Source organism: Lissotriton helveticus, chromosome 10 (assembly GCF_964261635.1).
Source record: "Lissotriton helveticus chromosome 10, aLisHel1.1, whole genome shotgun sequence".
Classification (NCBI taxonomy): domain Eukaryota; kingdom Metazoa; phylum Chordata; class Amphibia; order Caudata; family Salamandridae; genus Lissotriton; species Lissotriton helveticus.
Window position 1 is genome coordinate 595,546,832 of NC_136071.1, and position 22,929 is coordinate 595,569,760.

General features: G+C 43.9%; 1 protein-coding gene across 1 annotated transcript in view; it reads right to left on the reverse strand.

The window, feature by feature from the left end:
• Positions 1–22,402, reverse strand: part of ECI1 (enoyl-CoA delta isomerase 1) — a 113,307-nt gene extending 90,905 nt beyond the window's left edge. The window contains exons 1-2 of the mRNA XM_078663119.1: positions 22,285–22,402; positions 16,521–16,628 (exon numbers count right to left, since the gene is read on the reverse strand). Of these exons, the coding sequence (XP_078519245.1) occupies positions 16,521–16,628; positions 22,285–22,327 (151 nt within the window). The 5' untranslated portion in view covers positions 22,328–22,402. The remainder of the gene's footprint in view (positions 1–16,520; positions 16,629–22,284) is intronic.
• Between the last annotated feature and the right edge of the window lie 527 nt (positions 22,403–22,929).

The following is a 22,929-nucleotide window of genomic DNA, read 5'->3' on the forward strand; positions in this document are numbered from 1 at the left end:
GTGTAAGCACAGCATGGGTAACAGATACATATTAATGGCCATGGTATTCGTCATCGGAGGAGGGAGGGTCGCTTATGACTTTGATGAGTATACCCCAGGAAGAGAACTAGGATTACAGGTAAGTAACTTATCCTTCTCTGCCAGGGGATACTTATCAATCGTCATAAGCAATTATTAGAGTAGCAAGCCCATCCCCATACCCTGCGGACGAATACCAGCATATCATAACCTGCTAACAAAACATATTACCCAAACAAGTTTCTCAAGGATGCTTGTCCAAACCTAGCATCAGCTGGAGTGTCAGAATCCAGGCAATAATAGCGTGCAAAAGTGTGCACCGAACGCCATTTGGACGTTTTACATATTTCCTGAATAGGTACATTACTACACATCGCTCTCGTAACAGCTTTTCCCTGAGTAGAATGAGCTCTCGGCTTGCCCGGGAGCTGTTTGTGTGCCAGCTGATAGGATAACATGATACATGACACTATCCATCTAGCAATGGACCTTTTGGAGGCAGGAAAACCAGTGTTCAATGGACCATAATTAACAAACAGCGTGTCCACCTTTCGTACACTCTTTGTTTTATCTAGATAAAATTGTAACATTTTCATATCTAGAGAGTGCAATGCTCTCAGCAGGAGTGACAGGGTTTGCAAAGAAAGTAGGAAGAGTTATTGACTGGTTGATGTGAAACTCCGAGACCACCTTAGGAATGAACCTCGGGTGAGTTCTAAGCACCACTCTGTTCGCATGAAAAACGTGATAACGAGATAAGGCTCTGAAGAGCACAAGGCTCGTATCTCGCTCACCCTGCGAGCAGATGTGATTGCCACGAGAAATGCAGTCTTCCACGAAAGATGTTGCAGGGAGGCTTTGTTGATAGGTTTGAATAGGGGACCCATTAACTTAGAGAGGACCAGATTAAGCTCCCAGGAAGGAGAAGGAGACCTAACTGGTGGGTAGTCCTTTTTTAGACCCTCCAGAAGTCCTTAACAACTGGCATCTGAAAGAAAGAAGCCTGTGTGAGGGACTTTCTATATGTTTTTATCGCAGCCAGGTGAACCTTTATGGAGGAATATTGCAAACCTGCTTTGGCCAAATACAGTAAGTAGGGTAACAGTACCTGTTCCTGACCTCGAATAGGGTTGTGACCCTCAGCAGTACACCACATATAAAAACGCTTCCACTTAAAAGCCTAAGACTTTCTCGTAGAAGGTCTCCATGCAGTTCAAGATCTGCATGCAGTCTTGAGAGAGACATAAATGTCCATATTGGATGAACTCGGGAGCCATGCTGGTAAACTCAGGGACGGCAGGTTGGGATGGAACACCTTGCCACTCGCCTTGGTCAGTAGATCCAGATGACATGGTAACCTCCTGTGTGGTACTTTGGACAGATGAAGGAGGTCCGGGTACCACCATTGGCGAGGCCACTCTGGCGTAACCAGGATCATCTCTGTCTTGGATTGGTACAGTTTCCTTATCACTAGGGGAATGAGGGGGACTGGTGGAAAGGCATAGAGTAATGGCTCTGACCAGTCTATCAACAGAGCATTCCCCTTGGAGCCTGGTTGAGGGTTCCTGGAGGCAAAGACGGGCATTTTGCATTTTCGGCGTCCGCAAAGAGATCTAGGTCTGGTGTTCCCCAGCTGTGAAAAATGTCTTGCGCCACTTTGTTTTAGCACCCAGTTGTGTGCTTCTGCGAAATGCCTGCTTAGGCCGTCTGCTCGGACGTTAAGGACGCCTGGTAAGTGAATTGCGGAGATCTTCATGTCTCATGCTAGAAGCCACTTTCAAATCGCCTGCGCTTCCAGTGACAGGGGTCTGGACCTGGTGCCCCCTGCTTGTTCAGGTAATACATTGTTGTTGTATTGTCCGTCTGAACAAGCAGAGCAGTCAATTTGATGGAAGGAAAAAACACCTTAAGAGCCAGATGCACCGCTCTGAGCACCAGCATGTTTATGTGGTATAGCTGTTCTCTCTCTGACCTTGAATATGTAGGGACCCCATGTAAGCGCCCATCCCTGAAGGGATGCATCCGTCACCAGGGTCTGCTTGGGCACTTCCTCTTGAATGAGAACTCCGATCAGAAGATGAGTCTGTCGCATCCACCACCTGATGGAGAGCCAGACAGACAGAGGGAGGGTTATAGTGTCCTCCCAGCGTTTGGAGATTTGAAACCATTGATCCTCTAGAGTCTGCTGCAGGGGTCTCATGTGAAGTCTGGCGTTTGGGACTAGAAAATGCACGAGGCCATCGAACCCAGTAGAGATTAAACCTGACTGGCAGTGGCATGAGGTATCTTCAGGAGAGCCTGACACTTGTGGAGAAGGGATGATAGTCTCTCCTCCGAAGGATAAGCTCTTGTGTTTACAGTATCGAAAGTTGTGCCCAGGTAATGTATCCTCAGAGTTGGATTTTTTTAAATTTATTGTGCAGAGCTAACTGATGCAGAAAATTAATGCAGCAAGCGAGGTGTTTCTGCAGAAGAGTTGGAGACGCACTCTTGAGAAGCCAATCGTCTAGGTAAGGGTAGACGAAGATTTGTTTCCTCCTTAAGAACGCAGCTATAACTGTCATTCACTTCGAGAATGTGCGAGGGGACGACTTTAGCCCGAAAGGCAGGACCGTGAACTGGAAGTGTCCTGATTGAATCTGGAACCTTAGAAACTTCTGATGCCTTCGAGAGACTGGGATGTGGAAATGGGCATCTTGAAGATCTATAGAGCACATCCAATCCCCTTGATGTAAGTGCAGGATTATTTGATGTAACGCCAGCATTCTGAACCTCTCTCTCAGAACGAACTTGTTGAGAAGCCTTAGATCCAGTATAGGCCTGAACTCCTTATTTGGGATCTTGTGTAGGCCTGAACTCCTTGTTTGGACCTTTCTTTGGGACCAAGAATTATCGGGAATAGATTCCCTGTCGACGTTGATGCCATGGGACCTCCTCGATGGCCTCATATAGGAGTAGAGCGGAAACCTCTTCTCTCAGAAGACTTATGTGATGTATGCCAGTCTTTCAAGGAGGAATAGAAGGTGGCGGAGACTTGAACCTGATGGAGTACCCATTCCACACAATAATGAGCTCCCACTTGTCTAGTGTGATTTTGGTCCACTCTTACCAGTAAAATTGGATGCTCCCCCCCTCAACAGGAGTGGGTAACGGAGCTAGGGGAAGCAAGCACTCGCTGCTTCTGTTGTTGCTTGGCAGCAGGTGTGGATTGGCTGGAGATTCCTCCTTGTCCTCTACCAGGACGATGCTGGTTTGACTGGGATCTTCCCTGATGTTGTTTGGAAGACCACTGTGGGGTTTGAACCCTCTGGTGGTATGGTCGTCGGTCATAGGGACGATAGCGTTGTCTGAAGTCTTTCCTTTTTTCCCGCACAACCACCTTTACAGTGTCTAGTTCGGTCTTCATTCTAGACATTTCGTCGTCAGCATGAGAACCGAAAAGCGATGTCCCATTGAAGGGGAGATTTAGGATCCTATGTTGAGCCTCTGGCTTCAAACCCGTCAGTCTCTGCCAGTAAGAGCGGCAGGCACAGATCCCATGTGAATATCACTGGGCAGCGACATCAGAGGCATCCGCTGCAGCACTTATGATGCCCCCGTCTGGTTCTTCCGTGCTGCTGGTACGATGACCGAGTCAGGAGGACATGAATATCGGCAGACAGAGGTATTCTATTCATGGATTCGGTTTCCTGCAGCAAATCCAGTAACACACAAGTTCCACTACTACAAAGTAGAGGAACCTCCAGTGGAATACGTTCCTTTCGAGGACGTTGAAATTCCACTAACTTACCAAGAGAATCAGCGCTGGTTTAAAGGCGCCCTACAACATCTAAATCACATTACCAGGCTCGGTCCACTAGGTAGACCAGGAGCAACATGGCCGGTATTAGCCAGCTATACATCACATCCTGCCATTGAACAAATGACAGGTCCAGAACTATTAGCTCAGCTAAAACAATTAATTAAAATACATAGACAGTTGGTTCAATATGTTGTGCGGACTTTAACAGTCCAACCTGCTATAAGGATTCCACAGCACACCCCTCATCAGGGGAACACGAACAAAATTACACCACAGACTATACAATCAGTCATTGGTAAATTGCCCGTAAAAAAGAAACAAATTCCGTTCTGGTTAGCTCAAAAATTTACTCAAATAGAGGCAGTATTTCCCAATAGTACACCTCATGAGAAACACAGGATTCTAACAATCTGTTTACCAATGGGGATTGCACCGCACATAGAGGACTGGGACACTTGGGGTACAGTCTTTGCTTCAATCTACACAAAAACACATGGTGTTCCGTCTATGGCGGTAATGCCAGACGTCCTAAGGCAGATTCAAAATGAATACGGACCAGAACCGGCCTTAAATCTTGGTAAGAAGTTACTAAAAGATTTCAAACAGGTCTCGGGTATACTATTAGCTAACATCAAAGGTGAAGCAGCATCCGTGGCAATCTGCCAAAAACTAAAATGAAAATGATATAAAAGAGCAGGCATATGAACTAGCAAGAATTATTGAAAAATCCTATGAAGAACTAGGAAGAGATAGTTCGGGTTTTACTGGTTTTCCCCCCAAACTAACAGAAAATACTGAAAAGGTTTTTATTAAAAATAATCTCACTGATTGTGCCTTGAGTCTTTTGATGTGGAAAATAATAAAATCTGTTTGAAAAAAAAATAATAATAATAATAATCTCACTACTCCTAAAAAGAAGTGGGAAAATAGTAAACAGACGCTTCCTAAAGAGAAGCGCTCCCAGTCCAGAGGCAGGTCTCCTAAAAAGGAGCCCTCTGAAAAGAGGTATAACCTCAGAAATAGGGATAATTTGGGAAAACCTGATAGATATCAAGATATTGATACAAGTTCCTCTCGTACCTTTCAGACTTCCTCGCAGAAATCTGAAAGAAGAGGACGATCAGAACAAAAAGGAAGAACGCGCTTAGTCCAAAGACGAACAGCACGTTCTGAAAAATAAAAAGACCCAATTCACCAAAGAGAAGGTAGCAAGTCTAAAGATCAGACGTGCCGAGGATCTTGAGGACACAACTAAAGAACAGGGAGTGGGCCCAGACAATGCTAGACAGCGCAGCAGAAGTCACCATAGCTCGCAAGATCTTGAAGGATCATCTGGAGACAGTGGACTTGAATGAATGCATTCAAGTTGAAACTGTCGACACCAGGGTTAGTGTACTGCATAAGTTATACGATGTAACACTCCGGATGGAGGGGGACATAACTAGGAAAATAAAAGCACTCTTTTGGGAGAAGCTATCTAAGGGTTATGACATTTTTCTACCTGAACAAGACTGGCCACCTGAATGTGTCGGGGAGTGCCCACATGGTGAAGAGATAATTATGTCAGCCTTCTCTAATCACATTCCAATTCATAAAAAATACACCTATGCCAGAAAATGGGCTGTAGCCCAGGCTCCAGCATTATACAAAAATCACGTAGGATAGGATGAGGACTCTCCTCATCATAAAATCCAGTTAAAAAAAAAAATCAACCTACTGCACAGAGGCAGTATCCAGTTAAGCAAGAAGCTAAAAAACAGGCCAGGGAGATCTTAGATCAACTTGAATACCAAGGGGTGATTGAAACATGCACCTCATCTATGAACAATCCTTTGTTTCCTGTCTTCAAACCAGACAATTCATATCGTCTAGTTTTGGACTATAGACATTTAAACACTTGTTGCAAAACTTTTGCACTACAAAACACACAGTGCAGTACTGATGAATAACATCGTGCAGAAAAAATATAAAACCACATTAGATATTTCCAACGGTTTCTTCTGTCAAAACATTGCACCAGAAAGTAGGTACTGGACCGCTTTCTCAATAGCGACAATTTTGCCGCCTCCCCCAGGGATTCAAGAATAGTCCAGGTTTATTTTCAGCCAGAGTAACAAAGTTACTACAAACGTATGATGATGAGGCATTATCTTATGTCGACGACATCTATCTTACAGATGATGATTTGGACGTACACTTGAAAAGAGTGAACACCATAATACTTGGGTTTGCTTCTGAAGGGTATAAATTCAATTTCAAGAAATCACGATTGCCCACCTCAACGTCCTATTCTTAGGCTACGAATTATCAAGTGAAGGCAAAAGCCCAGCAGCCAACTTTCTAGAAAAATGTGCGCTGCTCCAACCTCCAAAAACGCTGAAAAACTTACAGTCCATTCTAGGTTTCCTGAATTTTGGAAGAACTTATGTTCTAAATTACACAGAAAGGGTTAAACCTCTCTACGAACTAATAAAACCTGATTTCAAATCAACTAATTGGACTCAAAAACACACAGAAAGTTTGAGTTCAGTGCAGACAGACATGTAAGCAAAAACACAATTACAGACACGCGACAACGTACGCAACCTTGTGATTCGGATCATCCCAGGGAGATGCGGATTCACATACCTAACCTTTAATGAAGGTGAAAAGGTACCAATAGCTTACAAATCACACTTGTACACACAGGCTGAAATGAAATTCACTTCAACAGAAAAGATTCAGACAGCGCTTCAAACTGCAGTAGCAAAAGAGAGCTCTCGCGCAGGGTAAACGCATAATGATCGTTACACCTGTACCTGCCTTAGAGGCAGTAACAAAAGCGAGCATTCCAAATGCGAAGGCTTTACATCCGAGATGGATACAATGGGTTAATTCTCTTGCTGCAACAGACATTGAATACGTTTTTGACCCCTACTTAAAGACACAAGAATTCCTCTGCCAACCGAGATTCTGCCTCTAGAACATTACGGTTGTTTAATTTATACAGATGGATCAGCACAGCCCGCAATTGGGGGTAAACAAGCTTATAGTGCTGCCTGCGTGATTGTTAAAGGTCGCTGGCGCGAAGGTAAATTTAGACCAATAGTCACTAAAACTCAATCACTCGGAGACTGTACAGCTCAGCGAGCTGAACTACAGGCTTTCAAGATGGCGCTTGAAAATATCGACTGCGAATTCCCCACACTCATAGTGTGCGATTCGTATTACTGCATCAAGTCTTACAATAAATATCTGCAGAACTGGGTTCAAAACGGTTTCAAAGACGCAAGAGGTAGCACAATCAAGCATAAAATGCTTTGGGAACAGGTAGTTCTATTACAGAAAGAACTACAAAAGACTCACGCGATACATACACTGAGTCATCAGCGTGATGGCGTTCACGTTGCAGGGAATTCATTGACTGATGAAGCCGCGAAGGTAGCTGTGCAAACGGCCTCCGTAGCTGCAATCACTCGTTCAAAAACAAAAATAGACTGTCACTGCCTCAGTAAAAGACAGTGGTAAAACACTCCCAAAAGGCTTTCCAGTAAAGTACTCATATATAACTGATACAAATAATGTTCCTTTTGCTCAAATCCCTGGAGTAGGGGATAGGGCAATCCCAAACATGGAACATAGGTTAGGACTAATCTTAGCAGCACATGAAGGACTCGCCTCTGCACACGCAGGAGTTTCCGCCACAGTATCATTATTAAAACAGAGATATTGGTGGCCGCGCATGAGGAAACAAACTAGAAACTATGTTCTAGAATGTGAAATCTAAATGAAAGTTTCTACAGTTAAACGACCTGCGCAGTCGCCCCTTCTAATTTCAGATAAACCATTAGCGAGTGTTTACCTGGACCACTGTGGTCCCTTACAAAGGATGGCAACTATAAATACATCATGGTCACAGTGGATTCCTGCACAAGATTCATTTGGATGTGGCCTCAGCGCTCGGCTGACGCCCGAACTGTTATAAAAGATTTGAGAGTCTTTATCGGCACATACGCAATCGGCACGCTGCATTCTGACCAGGGTCCTGCGTTTAGCTCTAGAGCTTACAAAGAGGCCAAGACTAGTTTGAGCGTTGCATTGCGGTACTCAAGTCCATTCCATCCTGAAGGAAATGCGGTAGTGAAAAGAAAAAACTGACATAAAGCAATCTATAACAGCTAGGGTATTAGGTTCGGGTGACGGGTGGGTCAAACGTCTAATAAGTGTCCAACGTAGTCTTAATAATCTGCCGAGAAAATCTCTGGGTGGAATCACTCCATATGAATTACTATTTGGTACTAGAATGATCATCCAGGATCTTGATCGTCAAACTTCAGTGGTGGTACAAAAACCCTTTGATATTAAAGACCATTTGGCTGTTTTACAGGACTTAAATAAAACAAGAAGAAGTCTGAGCAACACAACACAAAAGTCAACGACCACTGAAGAAAAACCACCTGTCACAGAAAGGCCTGTCTGGATTCCAAAGATTGGGATCTAGTCAGAGAAAAGATTGCGGATAAGAAGGAATTTGGGCCTTCTTACAGAAAACCAGTACCTGTACTAGCAAACTACGGATCAAGAACAGTGTTACTGCCGCCCCTTGCTGGAAGAAAGGAGAACAGGTCCGTATCCATCGACCTGGTAAAACCACATCATGTGGCCGATAATAAGTAGTAGGCCCAGTGGACACCCGAGATGTAGCAGACGACCAAATCTTGCTACAATACAAGAGGTTCAAACTGAAAGACTCATCACCTTTGATAAGCCTGCAGTAAGAAAAGAAGGGCTATGCAACTAATGCATGGAACTTGTGCCTCTTGAGACCCAAATAACAGTTTGTCAAGAAAATCCCGTCTACAATGATATAGCCTCTGACTATACAAATATGACAAAGGAAGAAGCAGCTCCAACGATTCTAAACAATCCTGATGCAATTCCAACAATTGACAGAACTGCCTCTGGCTATTTCATCAACTTTGATAAATTTTCTGAGGATCCCAGTGAACCTGAAACTACGCCAGCAAATAAAACTTTCAAAGAAAAAAATCACAGAGCTCATTTATCAGCTTGAAAATACATATCTGGTTTCACCATGGGTTGAATTTTGGATTGTGTTAGGTGTACTTTTTCTCCTACTTTTGCTCATTCTTGATTTAAGTTTGGGAAAGATGATAGATGGAAAATACAGTACAATGGACACAGCAAGTAAGAACATCAACTTGCTCCTGAAACCTCACAAATCATCTCATCGTGAGCGAAGAGGCCTGTCATCAGTGAACATCACAGCCGTTCCTATACCTGGTGGTATAGCATGGGACACAACTGATTATGACATTTATGGCCCGGTGGAACTGTTGAAGATTCCACACCAGTTTAAGGTTTCTTTGAGTGACTTTGTTTCACCCAGCACATTTTCTGATGATTGGGGCTTTGAAACTATTAATAATATGATGACAGATTTAGAAATGGCAGTTAAATTCACTAAACATGAATACTTAGAAGGTTCATCAGATTATGAACAAATGTATTGTTTTAATCATTATGGTCACCATTATTTGCACAAATTTGCACATCCGAGAAATGTTTTTACTTACAATCAATCAATGGGAACATTGTCCAACGCCGCCAAAGGGCAACTCTAAAACATTTTATGAAAAGTTTCCATACTTCTCAGGTTTTAATGTCACAAATCCAGAAACGTTTTATTTCAAAAATATAAATAAGACAGAAATGAAAAACATGTTGACCAATACTAAACAAATTTATTCTGCGAACTTTTATGCTCAGCTGTCTACATTAGGTTTTAACTTTTGGAAAGACAACATTGAGACAAAAACTGTCTGGGGCACAAAAGACTGGCAGGTACAAGGTTTAGAAGTCTTATTCAGAGCCTGCATTATGCCAGAACAAATATTGTTTTTAAATGATACTATTCAACAAACACCTTGTCATGGCTAAGATAAAAGAGTTAAATAAACCGTCCATACCTAAGCCCACAACTGACAGTAATAGCACTGCAGATGAGGAGGCAGAGCTAAAACAGATTTTACAACAGAACTAATCCCGATTGGAAAAAATGGTTAATCTGGCCCACAGACAAGAATAAATGTCAAGATAGATTCCTGAACAAAACACAAGGGTTGACAGTAACCAGGCCAGATCCAAGATATTCCCAGAGACAACATCCAGGGATAGTTACAACATACAGTGAAGGAAAACTATGCCTTGAGTGGCTACAGAAATCCACACTTCCAGAAATTAAACATTTAACTTTACTTAAAGAAGGCGTTGATTTACGAGACTTCCTACTTGGACCTCGTAAACCAAGTCAAAAATGTTTCATATACGCCGGTATATACTCTGCTTTCAATGAAGCATGGAAAGTCACGCAAATGGAAACTGCAGAAAAATTACGAGAAATTGATCGTATTAATTTAGAGAAAGCTCCCTCTGTAGTGGACAATAGGTTAACGACTCTGTCCTCCAGAATTTATTCTTAGGACAGCATTGTATCCTCTGCCATTGACATAATAGAGCAGGACTTGCTAATGTTACAACATGGCCAGTCTTAATTACGTTCTATAATGCTGCAAGGCTGGACATTACAAAATCTCCGTTCAGGCTACATGCCATGGCGTCTAATCAACACCATGTCACTGTTTACTGTATTTAACCTTGCAGATAAACAAATCTCTTTGGCACAAAGAGGAGCAGACTATACGGTGCTGAGCATAGAAAAACTGGAAAGATTACCATTAACTGTTTCTAAGAAACCAGTCGTGGAATGGATAATACATGGCACAATCACGAAGCCAGTGACAATTTTTCAGTTTCAGCATTGCTTAAAACACATACCAGCGGGCCTGTATGAAAGGTTGGGTAAAGAATACATTAAGTCGACCTGGAGGTATTTCTTAGTGGAAAAATTGTAAGAACTCGCTAAGCGGTACACTTTTGTGTCAAGGTATTAATTTACACGGAGCTTGCGAGGGTTCTTCTAATAACCTTTCTTGCCACCTGCACGGTTCTCCAGCAGCAGTGATAGACCCAGTTTTTAGGCAGCTATCCAATGGTAGCTACATAATGTCGAGTGATCACAGCTGTTGTGGAATGATGTCAGGCATAGCCTATCTAGTTAGTGTGTCAGCCAGGGTCACTTGTTGTATGCAAGTATTGTTTCCTCGAAGCAAGACGGACTGGGAGTCGCGGTTATGGCCTTCACTGAATATCTCTTCTATACGAATAGATACTTTAAGCAGAATGAAAGCCATTCTTTTGCAAAAAACTGCGCCACTGACCTCGTCCAGAGAAACTTATGATCTGCAAGTCGCAGGGACTTCTGCGGAGATACATGCCCTATTATCAACAAACTGTCCCATACATTTCGCAGAAATGTTAGGTCGTATCTTAAACATGTCTGATACCAGTGGTATTGTACATGTATTTAAGGCAGTTTTTTTGGGACTGTTAGCACCCTTTGAAGCAGTCCTAGGCATTTTTCCAAATTTAATGCACTCTGTGTTCGGCGGCCTGCCTCTTATTTTGGAACTCTTTGCAGGAATTCTATTTTTGTTTCTTCTGCTTCGATATGGCAAGTCCAGTCGCAAACGATACCCAGACTACCAAGGAGAATGCTCTCCAAGCCATGCGGTACCGTGACAGAATTACACAGATTCTTGGCTTGGCTCGGCTCGTTTAAGAGATCTGAATACCACATGGTTTCTCTCATTCAGACCAATCTGGCAAGATTGCATCTTACCTGTTCTACGATGCCTCCTTTGCGGAGAAGTATGTGTGTTGGATGTTGGTCTTACACTTCCATCAGCACTGCCAACGGATGTTGACGCTTTGCTAGGTCCGGTAACGGCTCATGCATCGTGTGGCCCCCAATGGCTCCCAATCCTGATGACGGCATTCGTAGAGATCTCACCAGCAACTACAGCTAATGGCGAGTTACGTGGAACAACAGGCACACAGGTACCATCTGCTGCGAACATTGCTAATGCGAATGACGCTGACGGCGATGCTTCTCATCTGTGCACAATTGATCTACTTAATGAAGTAGTTCCACTTTCACCTACTGTGGTAGACGATTTCTTTGCCAGCCTAGACGATTTGATGTTCTCCTGACACCAAGAATAACTTTTGAAATCTGCTCACAGCGTTCCATGAACTCCGAATTCGGCCTTCGTTTTTCAAATACAAAGCTTCTAACTTTGGAACTCTATTTTTTCTACTATTTTGATTTGACTTTTTCAAAAATTACGTTTTTTTGGCACAAAGTAATCTGCTTAATGTAGAACTATTCTTAGAGAACAGGACATTCTTTTCTAACACTTCCTAGAGACAATATTTTACCTTGGCCTCAAAAACAATAACATATATTCTGCTATGGAATGGTCTCGACCTTTTTCTTCTGTAAACCTAGAGCCATTTCATAAAAATGTAAACTCGTGATTCATTCAGTTAGCATTGCCAATATCATACTATATGCTTAGGATGAAAGCATTCCTTTTATATGCGTACTGTACAAATGGTCATTTTTCGTGTGCAACCATGTTGAAATGCATTTTTGTGTATTTTGGGTGGGATTGTAAACACATGCTTTAGATATGTTTTAGTGCTTATAATTTAGTAATGTTAAACATAATGAAGTGGAGTGGGTGTTGTATATGAATTTAGGACACTAGTGTAATTTTCCCGATTCATGCCCATATATAGGTATAAATCACCCTATCCTTATATAGACATAGAAATCATAACCATATTTAGACTTAGCCTATGCAGTCCAAATACGGTATGGCTACTTCCACTAGTTCGGAAAATCCACAACGATTTCTTGGAAAAACCCGCCTTCAGCAGTCAGGGACTTCCCCTTGCTTGAATATTGATTTAACCAAGAACTCATGGAGTTTTTAAAGAACCGAGTCTTTGATGACATTATTATGTCCAACCATACGTCAAACTCGGCACCTTTAAGGTATAAATATGCCCTCTCTTGCCCAGGCAAACACACGGTGGTTTGGAGCAGTTCGACTATCTACCTGCACGACACAGCTCGCCGAAGCAAGTGCCGAAGGAAGCCGACCCTCCAGCAGACGCACTGAGAGAGACGCTGTCTTTGCTCTTGCCGAGAAATCCAGCTCCAGTGTTTCCAAGCTACCCTTGCGGGTTGTTGGGAAATCGAGTCCTGAGAGAGAGATGCCAGACCTCCTTCATTCTAAACCAAGGAACGGCGCTGATTAGACCCATAGAGAATTCTTGGATAGGTTCTTGGCAAAAGAATACTGAAACTAAGCTACACCTCACTTACTTCTTCCCTAGTACTAGACCTAGGTTAGGTACACCGGGGTAGGCGTATTTTAGAAGCCCCAGTTGAGTACTTTTAGTCTTTATTTATTAGTGCATGTATTCCATGTATTGTATGGCTTAAAAACCATATCATGCTTTTACAGTATTATTTTATAATACTCTTCGTACTGTCCGCATTGTACTTTGCAACCAGTAGCAGTTCATTTCCTCTGCATGAGAAAGAAGACGGTTCAATAAATACTTTTTATTGAAAACGCCCGTCTCTCTATTTCTCTGCACCTCTGGTGAAACGAAACATGCATGATTAACTGAGTGAAATATCTATCTATTGTTTCCACGACTCTGGAGATATACTCCTTATTCTTGAGGGAGCAAAGTTGTCATGTTTATGCGGTTGTCAGAAACTAATCCCTTCTTGTGAATTCGAGAAAGTTTCTAGTGACCTCTGAGCTAGCTGACGCTCACAATTAAGTCGAATATATTCGATAGAGACCTAGTAGACCTCAGTCCTCCGTCTAATCTATAGTATATATTATTCCAATGCGCAGAGCCTATTGGGAATATAGGCACTACACTACATCACGACCTGGACATCCTGCGGCATTGATTCGTCCCTCGACGTCGCCCTAGGTCTCTTGGCAGGAGGAGACCCGTGACTGCGACTTCCGATGTCAATCTCTTCGTCGTCGATCTAGAGCGATGTTTTCCGCGGTGACCGCCTATGCCCCGAGGGAGATCCATGTGGTCTCGACGTCGACCTTCTCCGTGACGGATGCTTCGACGCCAACCTTCTCGGTGACGGATGCTTCGACGTCAACCTTCTCGGTGACGGATGCTTCGACGTCAACCTTCTCGGTGACGGATGCTTCGACGTCAACCTTCTCGGTGACGGATGCTTCGACGTCAACCTTCTCGGTGACGGATGCTTCGACAGAGTGCCTCGGCGGCGACTTTCTCCTAGGCGACGTCTACCTCCTTAACGGCGATCGCCTGCTATGACGCTCAGTTGGAGAATGACTGCGTCTTACCAGCGTTGAGCTTCTCGGTGTCCGGCTTGACGTCGATGCTTGTCGACGTCGCCACAGGGCCTGTCGGAGGCGGGCTGTTCTGTCGACGTTGAAAAGTTGACATCGAGCGACTGCCTCCCGCCGTCGTAGGCGAGCTAGAACTGGACCGCCTACGAGATAGTGTCAACGTCGGCCTAGGATGGGACTTCATACCTGAAGTTGTTCGCTTCTCCTGCGAATGGTGCCTCGACGTCGACTTCTACACTGAAGGAGAGCACAAGGGTACTTTCGATGTCGATCTGTCCCCCTAAGGTGTATGGGACCAGTGTTTCCTCTGCTCACCCTTGTCTTTGCGTTCAGCCAGGCTAGCTTGAATCCAGTGGCAAAGTGAGCAAGGGACCCACGTCTGGGCATACCCTGCCAACTTAGGGCAAACAAAGCAAAACCAAAGGGGATGATGGACGGAGAGTTGAACATTGCAAGCACTCACCCCCAGTCAACTGATCTGGGTTTAATCCATCATCATTCTTTAGCTCACTCTGCCACCCCAGTTCAGACATGGCCATATGCAAATCAGTCTGACCATGGGCCTCATGGGAACAGTCCAGCCCAAACTGCCAAGCCATGTCTTCACTGGACCGGAAGCAAGCATCCTGGGACCGGTTTCTGGTTAATCAGCAGTCATCAGCCAGTCTAGCTTGAATACAGTGGCAAAGTAAGCAAGGGACCCACGTCTGGGCATACCCTGCCAACTTGGGGCAAACAAAGCAAAACCAAAGGGGATGATGGACGGAGAGTTGAGCATTGCAAGCACTCACCCCAGTCAACTGATCTGGGTTTAATCCATCATCGTTCTTTAGCTCACTGTGCCACCCCAGTTCAGACATGGCCATATACAAATCAGTCTGACCCTGTGCCTCATGGGAACAGTCCAGCAAACGGCATGGTGAGCAAAAAAACGATGGATTTACGCTTAGACCTCTGTACTGGGGTGAATGTATGACATTTGTTCTGCATTCTGTCCATCAATAGTTCTTTTTGCATTTGTCAACCCAAGTGGGACGGGTATCCTCAGGCGTGAGTCCTGTGCTCTCCATGCCACTGGAATCAAGCTATCCTGGCTGAAGAGGGGTGAAACCCCGAAACTGGTCCTGGGATGCTTCTTTCCAGTCCAGGGAAGACCTGGCCTGGCAGTTCGGGCTGGACTGTTCCCATTGGGCGCAGGGTCAAGACTGATATGCATATGGCTGGGTCCAAATTGAAATGGCATGGTGAGCAAAAAAACTATGGATTTAGGCCTGATTCTCTCTGCACTGGGGTGAATGTATGACATTGTTCTGCATTCTGTCCATTAATAGTTCTTTTTGCAGTTGTCACCCCAAGTGGGACGGGTATCCTCAGGCGTGAGTCCCGTGCTCTCCATGCCACTGGAATCAAGCTATCCTGGCTGAAGAGGGGTGAAACCCCGAAACCGGTCCTGGGATGCTTCTTTCCAGTCCAGGGAGGACCTGGCCTGGCAGTTCGGGCTGGACTGTTCCCATTGGGCGCAGGGTCAAGACTGATATGCATATGGCTGGGTCCAAATTGAAATGGCATGGTGAGCAAAAAAACTATGGATTTAGGCCTGATTCTCTCTGCACTGGGGTGAATGTATGACATTGTTCTGCATTCTGTCCATCAATAGTTCTTTTTGCAGTTGTCACCCCGAGTGGGACGGGTATGCTCAGACACGAGTCCCGTGCTGTCCATGCAACTGGAATCAAGCTATCCTGGCTGAAGAGGGGTGAAACCCCGAAACCGGTCCTAAGATGCTTGTTTCCAGTCCAGGGAGGACCTGGCCTGGCAGTTTGGGCTGGACTGTTCCCATTGGGCGCAGGGTCAAGACTGATTTGCACATGGCTGGGTCCAAATCAGAATGGCATGGTGAGCAAAAAAATTATGGATTTAGGCCCAGATCTCTGTACTGGGGTGAATGTATGACATTGTTCTGCATTCTGTCCATCAATAGTTCTTTTTGCATCTTTTAAACAAACATCTGGTACAGAAGGTTGCGAGAGATATATTATGTGAAGTAAGCACTTTTTAACGTGTAAAACAATTAAAGCTGCTAAGAGAGTTTGGGTATTAAGGTGGAGACTTCTGTGGTTGCAGTGACCAAAGAGTGGTAGAAAATCCAAGTTCATACATCTACATGTCCTTTATAGCTCAGCCGAGCTCTGGAACACTTCATTCATACAGCTGCGCGCTCACCTTCAGTACATTACAGGTGGCGCTCTTCTTGAGTGGAAGGAAAAATAGGCCCACTAAATGTCGTGAATGGGGATTTCCGATTCCCTGTGGTTCTATTCCTCATTCAAATACTGTGTGTGTTAAAGAAAAAGGCAGACCACTCAAATTACCTGTTGTGCTATCCAACTCGACTGAAATTTTGTTGCTGAACATTAGCTTGTTGGTGGAGAAAAGGCGCGCGACCTGTGCGGAGCCGACTCCATGTTTCTGAAAGGCACCTAAAATACAAACACAAGGACTATGTAAGTTCAGTTGAAGTAAACAAATGATCACTCTCGGTGCACTTCCATAAAAAACAGAGTAATGAACACACTAACAGCCGATCTGAAGCGCCTGCTATGTGATGTTGTTCAAGTCAAAGGACCAAAATCGTCCTGCGGGGACCAAGCAGCATGTCTCAGTTTCAACCATTCAGTTGGGGACAAAAACAAGGGCCAACATGCTGTCCTGCCCTCCAAGTTAAGTCGTCCTCGTAGATGCTGCACTTTTTGAAATGTTGATTCTTCTGCCTTTGATGGGCACATTGTGTGCTCAAGGAGTTGTGGGGGTGCAATATTATTATTATTATTATTAAGGTTTTTGTAGAGCGCGCAGTAACCCTGGAGCATCCCGGCGCTAGAACCTGGAGTCGAGAGGGAGCATCAACGGAAGGGAAGAGTGGATCAGGGGAAGTAAAAATATAGTTCAACAGCCCACCTAAGAAACTCACTCCCCTACACCCCCCTATACTTTCCATACCCTTTATAAATCAATTCAATTCAATAACTTTATTTCGACACGAAGTATCATATAAGTACATAGGCAGTACAGTAAAATAAAGTCATAAAAGTGTTATAAAACCATTATATGAATCACTACTAGCCTAAATACAAGTGTTACAATATGTCTTGATTAATCAAATTTATTGCAGTATAGGATATAATTTAAAATAGGTTTTTGGGTTAAAATTTGAACAAAATTAAAAAGCGCTATGTAAACATTTCCTAGTGACATAATCAATTCCAGCTATGTTCAGTAAGATTATAGCAATTCATATTTTTTCTCCCGGTTTTTTCCTTATGAAATACACTGCTAGCAGATACCTGCTAATGCCAAATACTAAAGCCTGGTGCGTATCTGTTAATAGGATTCTTTCTGCTTCTCTGAACCTCCGCACTCCTAGATTTATACAAAGAGGTTTAATCCACTTTATCCTTTGGGCCTTGTAGGCAGGGCAGAAGAACAGAACATGCGTAATGTCCTCCCTCCCACCTTCACTACACATGGTACATTTATCATCGCTGTTTTTGCTCCACCTTGCAACACAACTTTTTAACAAGAGTATTCTATACCTAAATTTAAGGTATAGGGTTTTAGCTGGTGGTGGATTCACTTCATTCAGGAAGGATTCATACTGAGGGACTACTTTGAACAAAAGAAATTCTCTAGTTAGAGAGCCATTTGATATATCATTAGTGCTGTGTTCAATCATATGGACTGGTTAACAAAACAATGTACAAAGTTCCCCAGGTGGGGTAGTGAAGCGTAGAGTTGTCGCGTGAAGTGTGGAGAGTAGAAGAAAGAAGAACAGAACCAAAGAAGGGGAAGTACCCTTGTTGGAACTAAAACCCTCACACATCTAGCAAGCTAGAGGTCATGCTTCATCATATGGGTTTTGCTCCTCGTCAGACTGGCGCTGCAATGTCCGACGGGCACCCGTAAAGGGGCTCTTTAACGGAGATCTTTTGTTCCTGCCATATGGTGCGTGCGGGTGTGCGGGGTAAAGAAAAGGGGTGTAGTCGTGGAGAGGTGGTGAAATTAAAAAAGGTGGGTCAGTCCACAATAAATTTTATTCCGGTGGCTAACGCCCTTGGTTAAAATAGTGGGGGGGGGGGGGGAAGTAAATGCTTACGGAGGTACGAAGCAAACTACCTACGACCCCCTGGTCAGGCCAACATGTTTCTTGCCAGGATGGCAATTCGTCAGGACCTATTGTGAAACGTACTACACAGTGAAAATAAATCAAGATTATGAAAATGGGTGTTCATACAACCTTAAACCATGCGGTCGTATTGGAGCAGGCAAAAACGTCCTGCTTGGGTTGAAGTGACCCTAAGGGAGATAAGAAGGTGCTCCGCAGACTGCTCTTGTGGGACCTGCACAATTAGGTCAGGGACCCGGATAGCGTGCGGTCACTGCCGCTAACACCTACCCCCACCGTCTGGTCAGGACAGAGCAGCTGGGGTTCATTCATATGGACCCAAAAAATAGCTTTTAATGTCCTTCTTGAATTAGGGGTTAATACATTAGGACTATTCCAAAAATGTGACAGTCCTACCCTCTCAAACCATACTCTTATGTGCGTGAACCATGTGATGCAGTTGGAGATATCCAGGTCTTTTAACTCCTCTAAAGCTGCTCTATAATGAAGGAGTGCCGGTGTGGTCCATAACCGTACCCAGAACATTAGTGGTCTGAGTATTGCGTGATGGTCAGTACGCCTCATCTTAAGGTCTAACATCATCAGGATTGTAGGGGTACGCACAGGTATCTTTAGGAGAGATCTGTAGAATATGTTTTCTTTCACCTCAAATGATGTTTTACATACAGGGCCCCACAATTCAGCCCCATATAAGGCCGCTGCTGGTGCTTTGGCTCTGTACACCTCGAGTGGAGGTAGCACTGCTTTGTCCTGGCTATCCCCGTGCCTTTTTAGTATTGGGCGGCTATTCTGTATTAGGAGTAGCTTGCTTTTTTCGATTTGAGTTTTGCACTGCATTTTGGAATCGAGTGAGACACCCAAATAGTTAAAATGTTGTACGTATTCCAATTTTTGGTTGCCTAGGACCAGATTTCCTCTAAAAGAGCTGTGGGGATTTATGGCCATATATTTGGTCTTGCTGGCATTTATCTCTAATCCTTTATCACTGCAATAAGAGGCAAAGGAATTGAGGAGACACTGTAAACTATTTTCAGTTTGGGATATTAGAATGGTGTCATCCGCAAACAATAGGGACGACACCCCCCCCCCCGTTTAGGTGAATCATTTCTGCATTTACTTAAATAAAAGGGAACATCATTAACAAAGAAAAGAGGGTAGGCGCCTGGCGCACTCCTCTTTTTATGGGGATAGGACTCGTTAATTCACCCCCTGGGCTCCACCTTACCCTAGCGAAGTTATCATGGTGTAATCTTATTAACTGCTCTAAGATATTGGCGGGTAATCCCTGTTAGTCAAGTGCTTTCCCCAGCAGATGCCTGGGGATGAGGTCGAAAGCAGCTCTTAAGTCAATAAATGCCACATACAAATGGCCCTTCTTTAGACTGATGTATTTCCAGCTCAAACAACAAAACCTGAACACTTGATCTATTGTGCTGATTTTCGTTCTGAATCCCGCTTGGAATTTAGAAAGTACATTCCCTTCTTTGATCCATAAATGTATTCTATTTAAAAGGTGCCTTGCATAAATTTTTTGCAGTAGGTCTATCAAGCTGATAGGGCGGTAATTGGCAGGATCTCTCCTATCCCCCTTTTTATAGATACAAATAATTTCTGCCCCCCTCCATGAAGCAGGCATTTCAGCTCCCGCAGCTATAAAATTAAACAAGTGATTAAGGTACGGCCCCCTTTATGAAGTCAGTTGCAAGAGAGCCCACTGCTGCTTGTAGATCTTTATTTTTAGGGGTGAGGAAGGCTCCTGGAGGCCTCATCACTATTTTGCCAGTACTCCGTTTTTGCTTCAGAAACTATAGCGCACTCATACTGGCTGGGGATGTTAGAAAAGTTAAGGGAATAAGACAACCATTTCTTTTACCAGCGATAGTACGACTAATCATAAGGGAGGTGGGCACCCAGGAAAAGTGAGTAGCAATTATTGTTGGGGAAGCAAGTATAGGTTGTTCTTCCGTGGGGGAAGGTAGCATTTATTTAGCTGCAGATGCAGAAAAGGAGGCTTGCTGGTGAACTATAGAGCTGGTGAGTCCAAAACACACATTACACTGTTTTCAAATGCTACAAGGCATTTTTCTTCACTTCTTGCATTCCACTTACTTTCATTTTTTCCATCCTCTCCTCAGTCTTAAAAAATTATTCAAAATGCTTGTATGGACCAGGGGAAATATATAGCACTGTTCTGTTTAAAACTAAACTCACAGGCGTCCCAGAATGCCTATGTTATCTAAAATGTAGTCTTCGGGTTCAAGAAAAAAAAACAGTATACTCTAACATGGCACAGTCCCTTATCTAGACACTGGTTAACAAGTGTTAGTTTACAGATGTATATTATATAGTATTGCTATGCTTCTCTTAATATACATGTACTTTACAACTTATATCTAAAAAATCCACTAAATCTATGCATATTTTGTATTATATGCACAGTTGAGTGATGTTGACACACAAGTCTTTTTCACTAACTGCACAGGGGTCTGATGGTGACTTCACGTGCTTTACACTCTAGAAAAGCTCAAATAAACAGATCTTACAGTCCCGACTGTATCCACCATCGCTAGACAGATTTATAGGGTTTGTGTATACGTTCTACGCCTCATCTTATACAGGGAGGAACTACTGAGGAGAAATGGGGGGGGGGGGAGAGACAGTTAAGGTTACAAAGGTCTCTCACAATCCCAAGCAGTTGACATCAGTTGTCCTGATTGAACAGGGTTGTAAAGCAGTTTTACCACTTGGGTTATATAGGGTGTAGAGGTACATCAGCAGATAGGTTGCACAAATCTAAGAACTGTCTGCCTTCGGGAACCCTGGGGATAAGGTCATACAAAGGTTTATCAACATTCATGACGACATTTCTCCACAGAAGTCTAGAAACTGAAGTCACAGGCGCAACGAAAATGCATAAGCAATAGCTCTTCTAGTGTAAACATCAATTATAACGCAAATATTCTATTTGAATATATTATGAAATCCAGCCCTCTGCCACCAGACACCTCCTTGGATTTATAAGCTGGAGAAAAGCCACATTTAGCTGTGAAATACATGCTTTTAACTTTTGAAAAACAAACCATTCCCCGCACTTAACTTTGTCAAAATAAAAAAAATTGCAAGCGGATACACCAGCTTTTTTTATTTCAACAAATGAACACACTGGCCCTCAAACCTCGGCTTTTCATTTTCTTAAATGCTGGGTATATACGGCTACCACACAAAATATACACCTTGCAGACCCATCACATAACAAAGAATTCGCTTCATATTCAATTTACCCGAGAGCGGGAGGATCCCTCGAATATCAAGGGGTCATAAGTGCGCTTTGCCAGTGGACATTGGGACGGGGATGACACCTGTCCACTATTTTTATTTCAAGGCCATAAAACATTTGGTAATACAAATCAAAAACATATTTGTCTCTAACAGAAACAATCTGACGAGCAGATTGCTTTACATGCCCTTTTCCCCAATTATTTTAAAGCAAACTGTGGGAGAGCTGGCCATATTAAAAAATAATAAGAGTTTATAAAAAATTCGTGTGCAAGTTGCTGCACCCTACACATAAGAAAACGTTTAACATCCGAACGGTGTTTGTTTCTGAGAAGGTGGGAAGCCTTTAAGGAAACGTTGTGTGCGTTTCTACTTCACTGAAAATAATCAGTGACTTATTTCAGACACCATGGCATAGGGTTGGACAGGTACACCAACCAGGCACTGCAACCCGCGTCTACAGGGTGGATCTTCGCAGCACGGGTCACTGGCAGGAAGCTGATCAAGGCTGGCAGTGTGGAAGCGGTGACCCTGGATATGCTTCCCAGTGACAACATTCCCTTTGACCCTCTCGAGGCACCGCGCGGCCCCATGCGACCTCCAGGAAAGCAATGAAGGTCCCCCGAAAGTCCAGCCCCGTTACCATGCACGAAGAACTTTAAAGGAGAGGAGCGCACCTGCACGGAGGACAGACACCGAGCGCGTCAGAAGAGCCGCCATCTTTAGCAACAGAGGAGGAGCGGAGGACTGAGGGAAGGCGGAGAAAGAGGAAAGGGCGTGGCCAGCCGAAAGGAGGGCGGGGCGATTACAAGGCAGGAATAGAAGGGACGAATGAGACGGGAGGCGCGGCCGACAAGAGGCGAAAAGAAAGGTGCGAAGTGTAATCGGACCTTCGGGCTATGAAGTAGGACATAAGTGTGGCACTAATAGGATTGCAGACGTCTTTATTACTTCGCAGTACAGCTAAAGCCATGAATGTCACGCTTTGCGTACGCTAAAACATCAGCGTCTCTGTGTGGGTTTTTTAGGTTGAGTGACTATAAATCTCAACGCGGATTTTAGGGGTGTCAATCTGAACCCACTTTCTCTAAGTCAGACAATATTTATACATTTAACTCGGTCGGATACTGACTTTATTAAGTTTATTTAATTTTATTTGCTTCCTCGATCGGGCTGAACGACGCCAGTTTACACCGAGCCAAGCGCCTAGAAGCGAGCACCTGGCAGAATTTAAGTAAGGTATTAGTGTCCTTGGGCGGCCGATGCTTGCAAAGTTACCTTCAGTATTGGTAATCTGAACTCCTCCTTTTTGAGGTACGGTC